Source organism: Vitis riparia, chromosome 6, assembly GCF_004353265.1.
Source record: "Vitis riparia cultivar Riparia Gloire de Montpellier isolate 1030 chromosome 6, EGFV_Vit.rip_1.0, whole genome shotgun sequence".
NCBI lineage: Eukaryota > Viridiplantae > Streptophyta > Magnoliopsida > Vitales > Vitaceae > Vitis > Vitis riparia.
The window spans coordinates 20,096,380-20,111,805 of record NC_048436.1 but is presented as its reverse complement, the minus strand read 5'-3'; the positions used below and the strand labels follow the sequence as shown (position 1 = coordinate 20,111,805).

Below are 15,426 nucleotides of genomic sequence, written 5' to 3'. Positions count from 1 at the left end.
GTGTTCTTTATAAATGATAATGAGATATCCCCACATAATCCATCCCAACCTAAAAGCCTTCAACAAGACCATGTTCTTCAGCCCTCCAAATCTTATTTAAGCAAATACACTAAGACCAAGTAAAAAATAGGGAAAGAGGGCAACCCTGAAGAAGGGCCAATGCCTCGATCTAACCATGGTTCTACTATTAATAAGAAGAAGAAAACTAAGGATAGACACCCAAGAATGTGTTTCCTCCATCTAGACCCAAATTCTTTCCCTTTTTTTTTATTGGAAACAAAACTGTATTAAAAATAAATAAAAGAACATGAGAAGGATGAGGAGTCCTCTCCATGGTTACAAAAAGTTGATCAAAAATGGCTAAACTCTACCACGGTACAAGGAGACATAGCAAACTGGTTTAGACTAAAAGGAAATACAAAAGCCTCTCCAAGCCTACACAAAACTCCTCTCATTGCTATTCAAACCCTTTTGTTCTACACATTCAGGACCAATCAAGCTAAACAACATTGATAGGAATGTCTTGAAAAGCAAATGTATAAGAAGTCCAGAAAGAGGAATAGAAGTGGATTTGATCCCACAATGTCTCTACTATCATCTGTTTATTCTCAAAGACCCTAACATTTCTCTCCCACACAAACCACATCAAAATGAGACAGGCAATTTGCCACAAGATAGTCTCTTAGGGAATTTTTGAAACCTCTATATGAGATGATTTTCATATCGCATATGGTCCTAGAGAAAACCCAATCCAGCCTAACTTGTCTAAATCAATGGTGTCATAGCCTTATAGCCACCAAGCAATGTAAAAAAAGATGATCAACCATTGCTCCACTCCTTGAACACAGAATGCACCAATCAGCTCTAAGGGCTTTGTAAGGTCATCTCGACTATAACATGTCATTGGTATTTACCTTTTTATGTGTCACTAGCCAAGCAAAAGTCATGACCTTAGATGGGGCTTTAGACTTTCGTACAAATTTGGAAGGAGAAAAGGGATATAAATCCGATAGATGGGACAAGGCCACAAAGAAGGATTTTACTAAGAATGAACTTGAGAAGGATAAAAACCAAGCTCTCACATTTGGGACGATTGAAGACAAATGCAAATGATTGAGAGAAGATATAAATCTTTCACAATCCTCAATCTCCCAATCAGTACGGTTATAACAAAAATTAAGGTTCCAAGAAGAAGAGGAAAAACTATCAAGGATAGCTGGGATGGAAAGTTTTTTCTATGACTGCTCCAAAAAGTCTTGAAAATTAAGAACACAAAAGTTGATCCCCCACCACAAATCTTCCTAAAAATGAATCCTCACTCCCGCACCCACTATAAAGCAAATATGTGTAGAAAAATCATGAAAAACTTGCTCAATGACCTTCCAAGGGCACTGGTGTGACCATCTAACTAGAATGTTAGTGTCTCATCCATTAGAATGTGTCCCATAAATGCTCGAAATGGCTTGATGCCATAAGGTGAAACTTTCTCTAAGGAACCTCCATAGCCACTTCCCCAAGGGAGCACAATTCCTCAGAGAAACCTTCCCCAACCCCAAACCTCCATACTCCTTAGGCTTACACACGAGGTCCCAACTACTAAGATGATATCTTTTACCCTCCCCAACCCTTGACCATTGAAAATCTCTTTGTAATTTCCCAATCCTTGATGTTGTTGATGCTGGAATCTTGAAAAGGGATAAGGAATAGCTAGAAATGTGGGACAAACAAAACTAGATTAGAGTTATTTTTCTGGTCAAACTCAGCATGGTCATCCACTTTCTCAAATTTCATTTTAAAGACCCATATCCACAATTTCATTTGCAGTTGGACTAGCATTAAGACTTATCCTCAAACAAGTGTCTCCCAAAAAGCGATATAATCCAACGAAGCATCTCATGAATATGCTTAGAAAGGACATTTAGTGAGACCTTATACAAACTACTCACCAACCTAATGGGCCGAAAGTTTTCAATCCTAAGAGAATTATATTTCTTAGGGACATAGAAATGAAAAAGAGTTGGCACTCCAAATAACGACCCATTATTGTAAAATTTCTAATAATAATATGAAAAATATCATAAGGCACTATCTCAAGGAATTATGTAACAAGGACACAAATAGTTTAAAGAATAGGAAAAGTAGCATTGAGTTGTATAGAAATAAGGAAAAAGTTTAGAAGGAAAGCTAGATTGAGATGACTTGATAGACAAAGAAGAAGAAAAAGAAATCAAAAGCTACAAAACGAAAGTAACTACTAGATTAACCATATCTTATTTGCTAAAAGACTACTTGTATCGGTTCTCTAATCAATTTCCAATTAAAGCAACGACTCAACCCTATGACAAAAATAACACTATAAAGAATATACAGATCACACCATTTCTTTTTTCTTATTATCATACTAGTCCTCAAATTGTTCTTCTTCAGATCATTGCAAAAGACAGCACATATTTACTCTTGGGATTTCTATAATTCAGGGTATTTTCTATTTAACCTAGCTGTTAAGGATTTCTACGCATCTTTGGTTGTTTTCTAGCCTTGTCCTACACCAACTTGCTTCTCACATACTCATGTCCCTCCTCCAAGGAAGAGGAGTAAATTTGTTAATTTAATTTGGAATTTGCATTTCTGCAAATCTACAAATATTTCTCTTGTACATAACTCTAGATTAAATTTTTTATATCCACTATTTTTCTCTCCGAACAGTCCATAGCCTTAATATGAAATGCTAGCTTCTTGAGTAAAATCAACAGCCAGCTATCCAGCATTTCTTTACAAGTAATGATTAATAGCAAAAAAAAAAATGGTGTGTGTGTTTGTGTTGTGGGTGGGGGTGGGTGCAATTAAATGAGATAATATACAAAGGAACAAAAAGGGGCTACAGTAATGCATGCAGCACACTAAACAACATACAAGAGGGGAAAACCAACACAGCAATAACCAGATCCTATGCACCATTCAAAAACAACAAAATCCTGGGAGATCTTGTTGAGTCAGAATAGGCAGTCATTGTCCCAAAAAAGGGAAGCTAAGACCCTCTCCCCTCTCCCTAAGTTTCCAGCTTTTTCACTCAATACTTTCAAGTGTCCTCCTTTCATGCTCCTTCTAGAAATTACAAGGGAACACCTTTCTTCGCCCTTTTCTCCCCCTTCAGACAGACCTACCCGTCAATGACCAGCATCAGCTTCACTGCTTTTGAGAGAGTGTGATGAACCACAAAGAGAGAACAATGTGTCAAGTTAGTAAAAAGAGTTCAACATCTTCAAAATCTCTATCGGTCTGTTGTTTCTTAAGGCTCCAAAATATTTCATGAGGCACCACCTCAAAACTCTCCTGATAGGGCTTATTCACAGCATACTGTGCCATCCAGGTCAAAACTTTTTTTGGAAACATATCTCATTTTTATGTAAAATACAGATACAGTATAATATAATATATATATAAAAGAAACCAAGAATTAAAAAAAAAATTGAAGTAAACAATAAAGATGGCTACCTCTTTATAATTGCTTTTCTGGCTTTCAAAATGTCCTCTTTTTGCATAAGACATAACAACCTTATTTGGAACATTCTTTTCTCCAATCATTGAATCACTTAATCAATAAAGGTGCAAAATGGATTAGATTGTTTAATCAACACTAAGATACCTGATATTCTAGAACCACCTGTTGAAATTACTCAAAAAATAAATTTTAACTAACACATAAAATTATGATAATGGATGGCAGCCATGAAGTCCAGTCCAAATCAAAGTGTTTATATAATTCTAGATATTCACTCACTGGCAAAGATATAAGCACTAAAATTTCTTCAAAGCACGTCAAGCACCAGGTAGTCTACTAGTGAAGTCTCTAGAAGGCCACAATAGAAATCTTATCGAATCCAACCTTCATTGTAGTTGGGGATTTATGGGTACGGAAGGAAGCCAAATTGATCGTGCAGCCCATTGTTCCCCTTTGATAGAAAAACATATAATAACCCCAAAAGAATGTAACTAAATTTTGAAATAATGTTGATTATCAGCCACCAAAAGAACAAAAAACAAGGAAAAAAGGCTAAAACAAACCAAACATCTCGCACTAAACACCGTAACATACAGGTAAAATTCCAAAGCCAAAACAAAGCTAAAGGCTTCCACGGACATAACAATGCTTTACAGAAGGTGGAGCACAGATTTCAAGAGACATTCAGCTTACACCTTTCACCATGTAATCACTAGCATAATCCAATACAGAATTTTCCATGGAAAATAAAGCACATTTTTTGTTCCACTCAAACCATTTCTTGCTATAACAGTATGTTATTCCTCCAGCTCTACAGAATTGACTTCTTTGAGCTATCTGTGGTGGCCCAGGAAGAGAGAGAGACTTTCAAGTCTTTTATTATTTTTTTTTTCTCACTATTATGATTATTTAGAAGTTAAAGTTTACTCAGATATGTTGATTTTTATCCTTTATTTTCAGAAATCAAAACAATGAGAAACATGGGTTTTCTTTTCCCTCTTTCTTGTGTATATAGGTAAAAGAACTGTCATAGAAAAGAATATGCAAACCAGCAACAGAACCAATTATGGGTCTCAAATTTTATTTTCTTCTCTTTTCTTTTCTTGTCCTTTAATTTCTCAGAAACCAAGTGAAGCATCACAAATAAACGTCCTAATTCACTCCATTCCATGCAAAATGAAAAATAAAATCAATTCTCACCCCAAATTATCAGTGACTCCACCGCTTTAAAAACTGAAGTCAACTAAAATTCCCATAATCAGCACCAAATGCACACTTCCAAAACTCAATCAAACCCCTAAAACCCACACCTTCAAACACACACATGCGCGCACAAACAGTGATAAACTTTTGCATAATCAAGAAAAAAACATGGAAGATCAATTGACTGAATCAAGAATTGACTTCAGATAAGATATAGAATGGTGTATATGCAAATATACATAGAGAACAAGTGAGAATCAATTGAAGCTAAACTCCCACAATTAACAATACCCCCACCCAAATGATCAGTGATCTCACTACTCCACAAACTTATTCAACTAAGACTCTCAACCAAACAGTATCAAATGCTCACAACCCAAACCCACCAAACTCCCTAAAACCAACACCTCAACAAAAAATGAAATATAAAGAAGTAAATAAATAAATAAACTGAATCAATTAAGAATTGAATTTAGAGAAAGAGACAGAATCCCTAATGCAAGTACAAATACAGGTAGAGAAGAGGAGAAAATCAAATCAAGATAAACCCCCATAATTAGCCATTGCCCCTATGCATTTCATTGCATGCAAAAACAAAAATAATTAACACCCTAAATGATCAGTAACTCCACCACTCCAAATACTTATTCAACTAAAACTCCCTAGAACCTACACCACCACACAAGAAAAATGACCAAAAAAAAAAAAAAGTCATAAACAGAAACAACCTCATAAATTCAATCAAATGACTAAATCAAGAATTGAATTCCGAAAAATAAATTCAAACTACATATACGAATATAGAGAAAAGAGAGAAGATTGATACATTGGGATTGAGCTTGGAAGGAGCCATGGATTATCGAGACAGAGCTTGAGAATGGGAGACAGAAAGAGAGATCTCCACCTGAAACCCTCACAACTGTCTGTCTTCCTCTGAATTCAACCCCTACTTATATCGTGCAGAGGTTGGTTGGTGTGCGTTTGGACATGGAGTTGCTGACGCTCATGCTGATTCCCATCCTCGGTGGGCTCCGTTTTACGCGTGTCGGGTCCCTGGAGTTTTCTGATTAAGTCAGAAGATCTTGCGGTCCATGGTCAACTACCCGAACCAGCTGAGAAGCAGGAAATCACTTCTTTGGTGATATTCAGGTGCTTTGCGGACCACCGTGTTAATGTGTATAGTTTGATATTTGTATCTTTCATCTCATTATTTTGATATTTTCAACTTTCATCTTATTTATTTATATATTACATCTAAATTTATATTCATCCAACGACATTTACACATTAAATTTTAACTACAAAATAATTTTTTTTACATATATATTATTTTTGTTATGGTTTATTTTATTCTTAAATTAAAAATATTTTATCAAATATATCAATTTAAAGTACGTTTGACAATAATTTTTTAAAATATTTGTAATTTAAAAAGTATTTTTGAAAAAATATAATTAGATATTTGATAAATTTTAAGATATTTTTTTAAACGCAACCCTATCCAAATCTTAAGGAAAAATGATGAGTGCACATGTTGTACCATACTGCTGGGCACCATCTAATCATTGGGCGATTTCTGTTCTACTTTTGAAGGTGGACCCCACACTCACCCCTTGCATTTGAACTCCACGTGTAGTGTTGACAGAGAATGATTTTGGAGGTTCCATTTCTTTCTATTTCTTCTCTCGGATTCTTGTTAGAAGGCTTTTCTTTATAATATTTTTATTAGTAATATTTATCTAAAATATTTTTAGAAAAAATAATTTATGTTTCTAGAAAGTTTAAAAAAAAAAAGGAAAAATGATTAAAAATAATTATTTTTTAAGAAAATCATTTATGTTTATAGAAAGTATTAAAAAAAGAAAAAAAATTAATTTTTTTATGTTTTCTTTTATTTACGAAAAAATATATAAAAAATCAAATATAATTAAAATTACGAAAAAAAAATTGAAGTTATATCATTCTTATATAAAAAGAATTAAAATAAATTTAAAATAATATATAAAAATAATTTAATGAATTTTTTTTTCTTTTTTTTTCTATTTACATTTCCTTTCATAGTAATTTTCCTCAAAATTTTCAACAATCTAACATCAATTTGATATTTGAATATTAAAGAAATCAGTTATGTTTCTAGAAAGTATTAAAAAAAAAAGGAAAAAAATAATTTTTTTATATTTAATTTTAGTTATAAAAAATATAAAAGAAAATCAAATATAATTAAAATTATTTAATTCTTACATAAAAAATTAAAATAAATTAAATGAGTTTAAAATAGTATATAAAAATAATTTAATGAATTTATATTCTTTCTTTTTTTACTTTTTCTTTTCATAGTAATTTTCCTTAAAATAGTATATAAAAATACCCAATTGTTGTAAAAAAGTGCTTTTAAAAAGCTTATTTAACTACTTTAAAAAATCAATTTCAAACAAACTCAAAGAAATTCAACATTTTTATTATTGATAAGTGTTTATGCAAACTTTTAATAATTTTATTTTGAAATTTGGTACTACTCTTATCATATTCTTCTATATGTTCGATTTCATGACTAAGGCCATTTTTTTTTTTATTTGAGACTATTAAATTATATTTAAAACAACCGTGACTTTATTCATTTGTCTTCTTGTATTTATTCAATAAAAAAATAAAATTGATGAAAGGAGTATGAAATTGTATAAAAATGAAGGATCGTAAAAAGAAATAAAAAAAAATTGTGTTCAACAGTCCCAAATAGTCTTCATCAATGAAAGTTGTCTTCAAATTGTAACTTCCAAGAAAAGAACGTGAACGGAGCGATTGAATTTATTCTTTCTGAAAAGAATTCTACTCCCCTGAAGATCTTTCAAAAGACTTCTGACAAAGAAAAGAAATTACCTCCATTGTTCTGCATTAAGACAACCAGCGGTCCACTCTAATAATTTTCGGATTTCAATTGCTTTAAGTCCGTGGATTTGAACAAACTACAAGTCCAACAAATTTTTCTAAAAATGGAGACATCATATTCTACTCTATCATATTCTTCTATATGTTCAAATTAATGACTAAAGGCCAATTTTTTATTTTTTTTGAGACCATTAAATTATGTTCAATTTTTTGCCCTACCAAATAAGGAAAATATGATAAACCTTTTAAATAAATAAATACGAACTATTTTATGTTTTTGATTGAAATTATATTAGAGTGAAATTCTATTTAAGAATTAAGTAATATAACAATTTAGAACAATTTGTCATCATCGATTTAGTTCTAATTTAATTCAATTTGAATTTTAAAATTAAAAAAAAATGAAGTTGGATTTCAATTTTAAAATAATTAATTTTATAGATGTTTAAACCTTAATTAACACATAAAAATAAATAAATTTAATATTAACTAATGTTTAAACATAAATAATTTAATACTTTTAATAATAATTAAATTTTAATTTTTTTTTTAAAAGTCTACCTACCCACTCACCATTTTTCTTCCAATAACCAATACATTGTCGAATCATCGTCACAAACTTAAATAAATCAACTAAAAAGTAAAAACACAAACAAATAAGAGTGAACTTTTGGGAGGACTTGGAGGAGAAAGGGAAGAAGGGAACAAGTCAAGTCAACATTTTCCACCTTCCTTTTCCACATTCAAGCCCACAAAGATACGAGGAGAAAACAAAAATGGTGGCCAATATCTTTTTCTACAGTTGCTTTGAGTTGTCATCTATATATGAATAATGAAGTTGACCGCCACGGGGTTTTCCAAAACGTGTCTCCCACCCACATTATTCAACACTATACTACTACATGCCACATTTGACTCCAACCACATGGAGTTCATAAAAAAATGGGCTAGGTTTTTCTTTTTCTTGTTGCCTGTCTTTATTATATGGATGTTGGGATGGCAACAACTTGAGATTAAGACAAGTCTCGATTATTTAAATCAACGTCTAAATATGAGAAATTTATCATACCCGTCTTATATATATTTTATTTTATATTTTATAAATAATTAAATTTTAATTACATTAAAATAATTTTTATATATTTAAAAGCATGAGACGAGACAATAAAACATCATTTTATCTTTATCCCAAATTAGTTTGAAAGATAAGTATGAATACTCGAAAAAATCTAAATCATTTATGAGTTTTAAGTCATAATAAGATTGAGGTCTTTGATCGAGCATTAAAAGACACCTTCCTTGATTATGGACAAGGAGACACCTCCAAACCTAACATGACAAGCAATTTCTTAGCCCAACTAACTTCACCACTATTAATTCAAGTTGGGAGATGGTTGGTTTGTTGAATAAGGGATTTAGATACGAAAGACACCTATTCGGATATTACTTATTTCAGAAATGAAATAAGCATATACATTTTATAGGATATTCACATTGCTTGGACATATATTTTATATTTATTAATTATCGCTTTATTAGCCATCACTTTTTTATATGGTATAAAAAATTAGTTTTTTATTACCCATGTGATTAATGGAATAAAATCATAATGTTTCATGACCATATTTCAACTAGTGGGCAATTTTTAAGAAGAAAAAAAAAATCTAAATCAACGTGAGATGATATCTATGTATGTAACGACCCGCACCCAACCATGTAGATATTGTCCGCTTTGGGGTCAAGGGGCCCTCATGGCTTTAAAACGCGTCTACAGGGTTAAGACGAGCCTATACATATATAGCGCCAGAAACTTTCTCCCCTATCCGATGTGGGATATCACAAACACCCCCCCATGCAGACACAACGTCCTCGTTGTGTCCCATGGGATTACAAGGCCAAACAGACAAACACCCCTTACGAGGCCAAACAAACCCCCACACCGGGGTCACTCATCTATTCCCAAAGGTAAACTAAACAATTTCCCATCAAGATTACAACCTAAAGCTCTGATACCACTCTGTCACACCCCAAGACCCACTCCAAGGGCGTGATGGTCATTTCACACCTCAAACCCGAAGGCTTAAAGTATAATCTGACCCAAACAATCATATTGTAACCGGATGTTACCAATTACCAAATACCTGTTCAGAGTAGCAGAACAGAATCTAAAATCCTCAAATTCAATTTCCAAATAACTTCCAAATATCAAATGATCCAAATGAACATAACTAACAGTTAAAACAAAATCCAACATAAAATCCTAAGTCAAATTCTAATGATGACTATTCCTCAGCCTAGCCATCACTCCTCACCCGAACTAGAGTACCTGAAAAATTTTCAACAATTGGGAATGAGCTCACAGCCCAATAAGGAATATTAATGCAATTCATGGATCAAATATTTTCATTTCAAATAGGAGATATCATTTTTTTTTTCATCAAATATCAGAGTTTCAATAATACTAATATATTCAAAATTCAAACACTTTCATATAAGATTCAATCAAATTCATTCAATTTTCATTAATCTGGTTATCAAATATCAAATGCCCAGTTAGGTGGGACTTTTCAAATGGGTGGCTAGCCTCAAATTGTTCCTGGTGGAAGGAACCAAACACTACTAGTACTAGTAACCTCTAACCAAACCCCTAGAGGCTGGGGTCCCAATCAATTACATTCCCACCATGAAATGTAAAGGTTAACTATTATATCCCGTTGACAAGGGCCAAATAAACCAGAGTGATGTTTTTGTTCAAATATTCAAATTTACACAACATAATATCTCCATATTTTGTGTCATAAATAAATAAAATATTTCAACATAATATTTAGTGCAAAACAGTTTGATCCATGCATGGTAACAAAATATCATTTTCTTTTCCACAATTCAAAATAACATATAAAATAATTTAATTTTATAAATATTGCATTAACTTCCCTTATCTCAAAATGTGCAAAGACTTTGAAGGAAAAAAAATATCCTAAAAAGTCTACTCCTCACCTAACACAATAAAAAGACCACTATTACTATTTACCTCAAAATATAAATATGATAATCCTAAAAAATTTCTAAATGTTAAGATTAATACTTCTTATTAACAAAGTAATAATTTAATTACTCTATTCCTTATTTAATTAAAATTAATAAATTCTCAATTTATTTCTAATAACACATTACTAATTTAATTAAATTACAATTTTATTTCATTATAAAATTCTATATATATAATATATATATATATATTTTGCCAAATCTCTCATTCTATTTATTACGAAAAGACCATTATTACTATTATCTTATTTATTAATCTAAAACTAAATATTATTATTACTTTTTTTTAAAAAAAATTATCCAATTCAATAGTCACCCAACCATTACTCATCAATAGTCACCCAACCATTACTCATCTCGGGTACACACCAAAAAGCAAGTTGTGTTTTTTTTTTTTTTTTTTTTTGCCTAATGATGATTCATTATATATATATATATATATATATATATATATATATATATATATAAGCCTCCATAGCACTGCCGCGCCCCACCTGTGTTTTGTTTTTCCATTGCCATCCATTTTATATATATATATATATATATATATATATATATATATATATATATATAAGGGCTTCCTGGCACACGCACCTTTTGTTTTTTTTTTTTTTTCCTTCTTTCCTTCCATTGTGGACATGCGTTCTCTTTTTTTTTTTTTTTTTTAATTAACCCTAACCTAAAATCAAAACTTTCCAAGGAATTTTTTTTTTTTTTTCATCTAATAAAATTTAAGATCTCCTAAATTCCAACAATAAAATCAAAATCTTAAATTTTTATTATTTTGATATTAAAACGAATTTAAAAAAATAATCTTACCCTAATATAGATTTGGGGTTTTCCAAAAAAAATATATCTAATGTGTTTGAAATTAATCAATGAATCTAAAATATTAAACTAGGGGTTAGATTCTTACCTATAGAGATCTGTTCTTCAATTCTGCGAATAGGAACTCTATTCAGAAAAGAACGGAAAGAATAAAATTTCTAATTTATACCTAGGGTATTTATTCGTAAAATTACCCTTTTACCCATCTTCCTTTTTTATTAAATTAATTAATTAACTAAATTAATTATTATTAGTAATTTCCTAAATTACCCTTAAAAGAAAATGTTGGGCGTTACAATGTAGGAATGATTAAAAGAAAAAGAAAAAAAATGGTCAAAATATCACAGGAAGTTGATTGAGGAGAACTATATTTATTTAGGGTATGTTTGATTGGTGGGATATGGTAAGATAGAATATGTATATGTTAAAATATTTGATGAGATATGTCATGTTATATTATATTTTATATTTAATTTATGAGATAAATAAATAAAATAATATGGAATATATATTATTTTCAACGTTTTAAATAAAAATTATATTACATTATAATATTTTGTATTTAAAAAATGAAATTTCTCTTATATTTAATAATATTCATGATTAAAATATTTCAACTTTACAAATAAATTTTTTATATTATGTTATTCAATATAAAAAAAATTATATATCATATATTAATATTATTTTATAAATATTTTGTTAGTTTTTCTTCTTCTTTTTTTAACCATAATTTTAATTTATAAAAAAAATTATTTTACAAAATAAGTATAAAAAAGGATAAAATTTTGATAAAAAAAAATAAAAATTCAACACACTGGATATGCATATATCATATCTTAGTATGAAATTAACATATCCTATATAGAAAAAAAAAAATAAAAATGAAAGATAATATATTTTACCTCTTATCATATCTCATATTATATCTGATTAATTAAACATGACAGTAATTTATTAATTTAATATTATTACCCGATTTTGGTTGCATCTGTATTTTCTTTTTCATTTTTAAAAAATGAAATTGTGATTATTTTTTATTTTATATTTTTAAAAATCTAATAGTATATATACATTTTGGGTAGGGCATGACAACAAGCATTTTAAATTTTATTAAAATACAATATTGAAATATAATCAAATTAGTGGAAAAGACAACTATGAAATCCAATAAATTTATCATTTTGTTTAATGAAATTTTCAAACCGGATCGTTTCAAACTTCAATTTAATTTCTTAACAATGGTAGAAATGAAACCGAACTCATTTAATTCACATATTATTAAACCAAATTGAGCACATTTATCATATCCAAATAAAAGTGACACATGAGCCACTTTATAAAATGCACTAACAAAAAAAATACTCCATCCAAACCAATCTACCCTATGGTACTCGATTTAAACCTAACTCAACTTTGACTTTCATGTTTCAGTGTGTTAGGTTTTATAGGTCAACTTCGGTTGAATTGAGTTGAAGATGCCCATAATGTTTGAAAAAAAGTTCATACTAAAATAGACAACATTTTATTATAACAGTGAAACAAATTATTTGTCTCTAGTAAAATTAAATAGTATATAATATAATTATAATTTAATATTTAAAAAAAATAAATCAAAGAACATATAAAATGAATATTATTATATAAAATATTATGAATTATAAATATTATAAAATGTTAAATTGAATTTAGATTAGGCTTGAGATATATAAACTTTGACTTGAAGTTAAATTGAGGTCAAGTTGAAAAAATTCAACTCAACCCAACCTAAATTCTAAACTAATTGCGTAAACTTGTTTAAAAGTTAGATTGAATTAGACCAACTCTAGGGTGTAAACAAGGTTGGTTTAGTTGGTTTTTAAGTAAAAAATGAATTGAACTAATTGTGGACCTCGCATTTCGGCTCATGCGTTTCCCACTCGATGGCGAACTCGATTTTTATTTGAAAAATTATGATTTTTGTTTATTAAGAAAATGACTTGGAGTCGCTATTTATTTTTGTTTTATTTTTAAAAGGGTAAACAAAATAAGAAAGAAAACCCTAAGTGTGACTCCTTATTTTGGAAAATATTGGTCTACGAAAAATCAGATCGGGTTCGGGGGTCAGGTTACTAATCGGGAAGGTACGGTAGAGACCGTAGCATCCCTATAAGTCCCTAAAGTCGGGTCTCTACTAATAAAATGAAGCTGACATGGCAACCAATGAGAAAGTCAATGAATACTCAAATCGATCATGCATGTATGAGAATTAGAAACAAGCATAAGGAGTGACCATGATGCGAGAAAATACGTATCTGGGTGGCGAACCAATATGTGCTATCAAGAAAGGGGGTTAGCGCACAATTAAAAAACAATCTCGTGCATGTCATAGAGCATAATAAAATCAATCATGTATGATAATCAAATCAATCAATCGATCAATCACATATGTGGGGCCCCCACCAAAGCCCGTTTATTTTAGCATGAATTAATTTCTTAAATTCCATTATTCCAAAATTATGAAAAAAAAACATTTCTGCCTATTAAAATCAAGAGGAGCAGAAGATTGTGGGCGGAAATGGATCCGACGAATCACGAGTGTCTAACGAGCCAAGCCGTCCGGGGAATTTGAATTGCCGGCTGGATGCTCTCCGGGTAAGCGCTATTAGAGGATTCGGACATGTCTGACTGGGGAAGTTGAATCGCCCTCCTCTCCCATCCGGTGTCAGGCATCGGATGTGAGATATCCAAAGAAGGTGGAATGTCGGCGGACAGAATTCCGAATGTGAGGTATTCGGGGAAGGTAGAATGTCGGCCGGACAGAAATTCCGGATGTGAGGTATCTGGAGAAGGTAGAATGTTGGTCGGACAGAAATTCCGGATGGAATGACATCTGGAGAAGGTGGAATGTCGGCAGACAAAATTCCGGATGTGAGGTATCTGGGGAAGGTAGAATGTCGGCCGGGCAGAAATTCCGGATGGAATGACATCTGGAGAAGGTGGAATGTTGGCGAAGAGAACTCCGGATGTTAGGTATCCGGATAAGGTAGAATGTCGGCCGGACAGAAATTCCGAATGGAATGACATCTGGAGAAGGTGGAATGTCGGCCGAACAGAAATTCCAAATGGAATGAGCTATGTCGCGCGTCGCGAGGAAAATCGTCCGCGTGTGCAAGGGAGAGAGAGCCACATGGCATTTTTAGGGAGGATCCCACAGGTAGGTGAAAGTTTAGAGAGAGAAGCGGGTTTGGTGGGTTGTATGGATATGGGGGCTTGGGTGAGTGGTTTTAATGGATATGTGAAGGACTGAAGGATAGCATGCACCCGTGAGACTCCATGTAAGTGAGAGAGTGGGATGGAGAATAAATGAGAGGAAAATGGGTGTGGTAAAGGATGCTTGATTCCTGCAAGCTTGAGTAAGGAAATGGGTATGGCTGACGCGAACAGTGAAGAAGGCGTAGGCATGTGGTAACCGTGTTATTTATCATGGGAACATGAAGCCTTTGCTTGGACAAGTTAAACTGGATCGAACTAACAAGCTCTTTCCCTGCTCACTTTGCGAAATATACCCAAGCGGTTTGCTACTTTGTTTCACCCTCGAGCTAACAAATCTCCTCTCCATAAAATGCCAATAATAGAGGGGAAAGGCGGAGAAAAAGAAAAAGAACAAAAAAAGAAGAAGAACAGTGCAATGTATAAGGGGAGATAATACCACTAAAACCAAACTCTGCATCACGAAGACCAAAAGAGCTTTCAAAAGAGCCTGATGGGAGGATCTCAATGAACTTAACACACAAACACAAAATATATCCAACATGCAGCTCATACGGGAGAAAACAAAGATCAAATAAACAAAAGTCTGAAACAGGTTTACCTCCTTAGGGAATCAAAACACTTATCTGAATATCAACAAGAAACGTAAGATGATCCTAAAAAATAAGATAAGATAAAGTAAGAGATAATTAAACCTGACTGAT

At 31.6% G+C, this 15,426-nt stretch overlaps 1 protein-coding gene across 6 annotated transcripts in view; it reads right to left on the bottom strand.

The window, feature by feature from the left end:
• The window catches only part of LOC117915920 (NAD(H) kinase 1), a 28,123-nt gene extending 22,442 nt beyond the window's left edge, over window positions 1–5,681 (bottom strand). For 2 of the 6 annotated variants that reach the window (XM_034831666.1, XM_034831667.1), the window contains exon 1: window positions 5,532–5,680. Coding sequence is in view for 3 of the 6 variants with exons in the window: in XM_034831667.1 (XP_034687558.1) it covers window positions 5,532–5,558 (27 nt within the window). In the remaining 3 variants the exon portion in view is untranslated. Of the gene's footprint in view, window positions 1–5,531 lie in introns of all 6 variants that reach the window. The other 4 variants (XM_034831670.1, XM_034831671.1, XM_034831665.1 and 1 more) reach the window with 3 other exon arrangements.
• Between the last annotated feature and the right edge of the window lie 9,745 nt (window positions 5,682–15,426).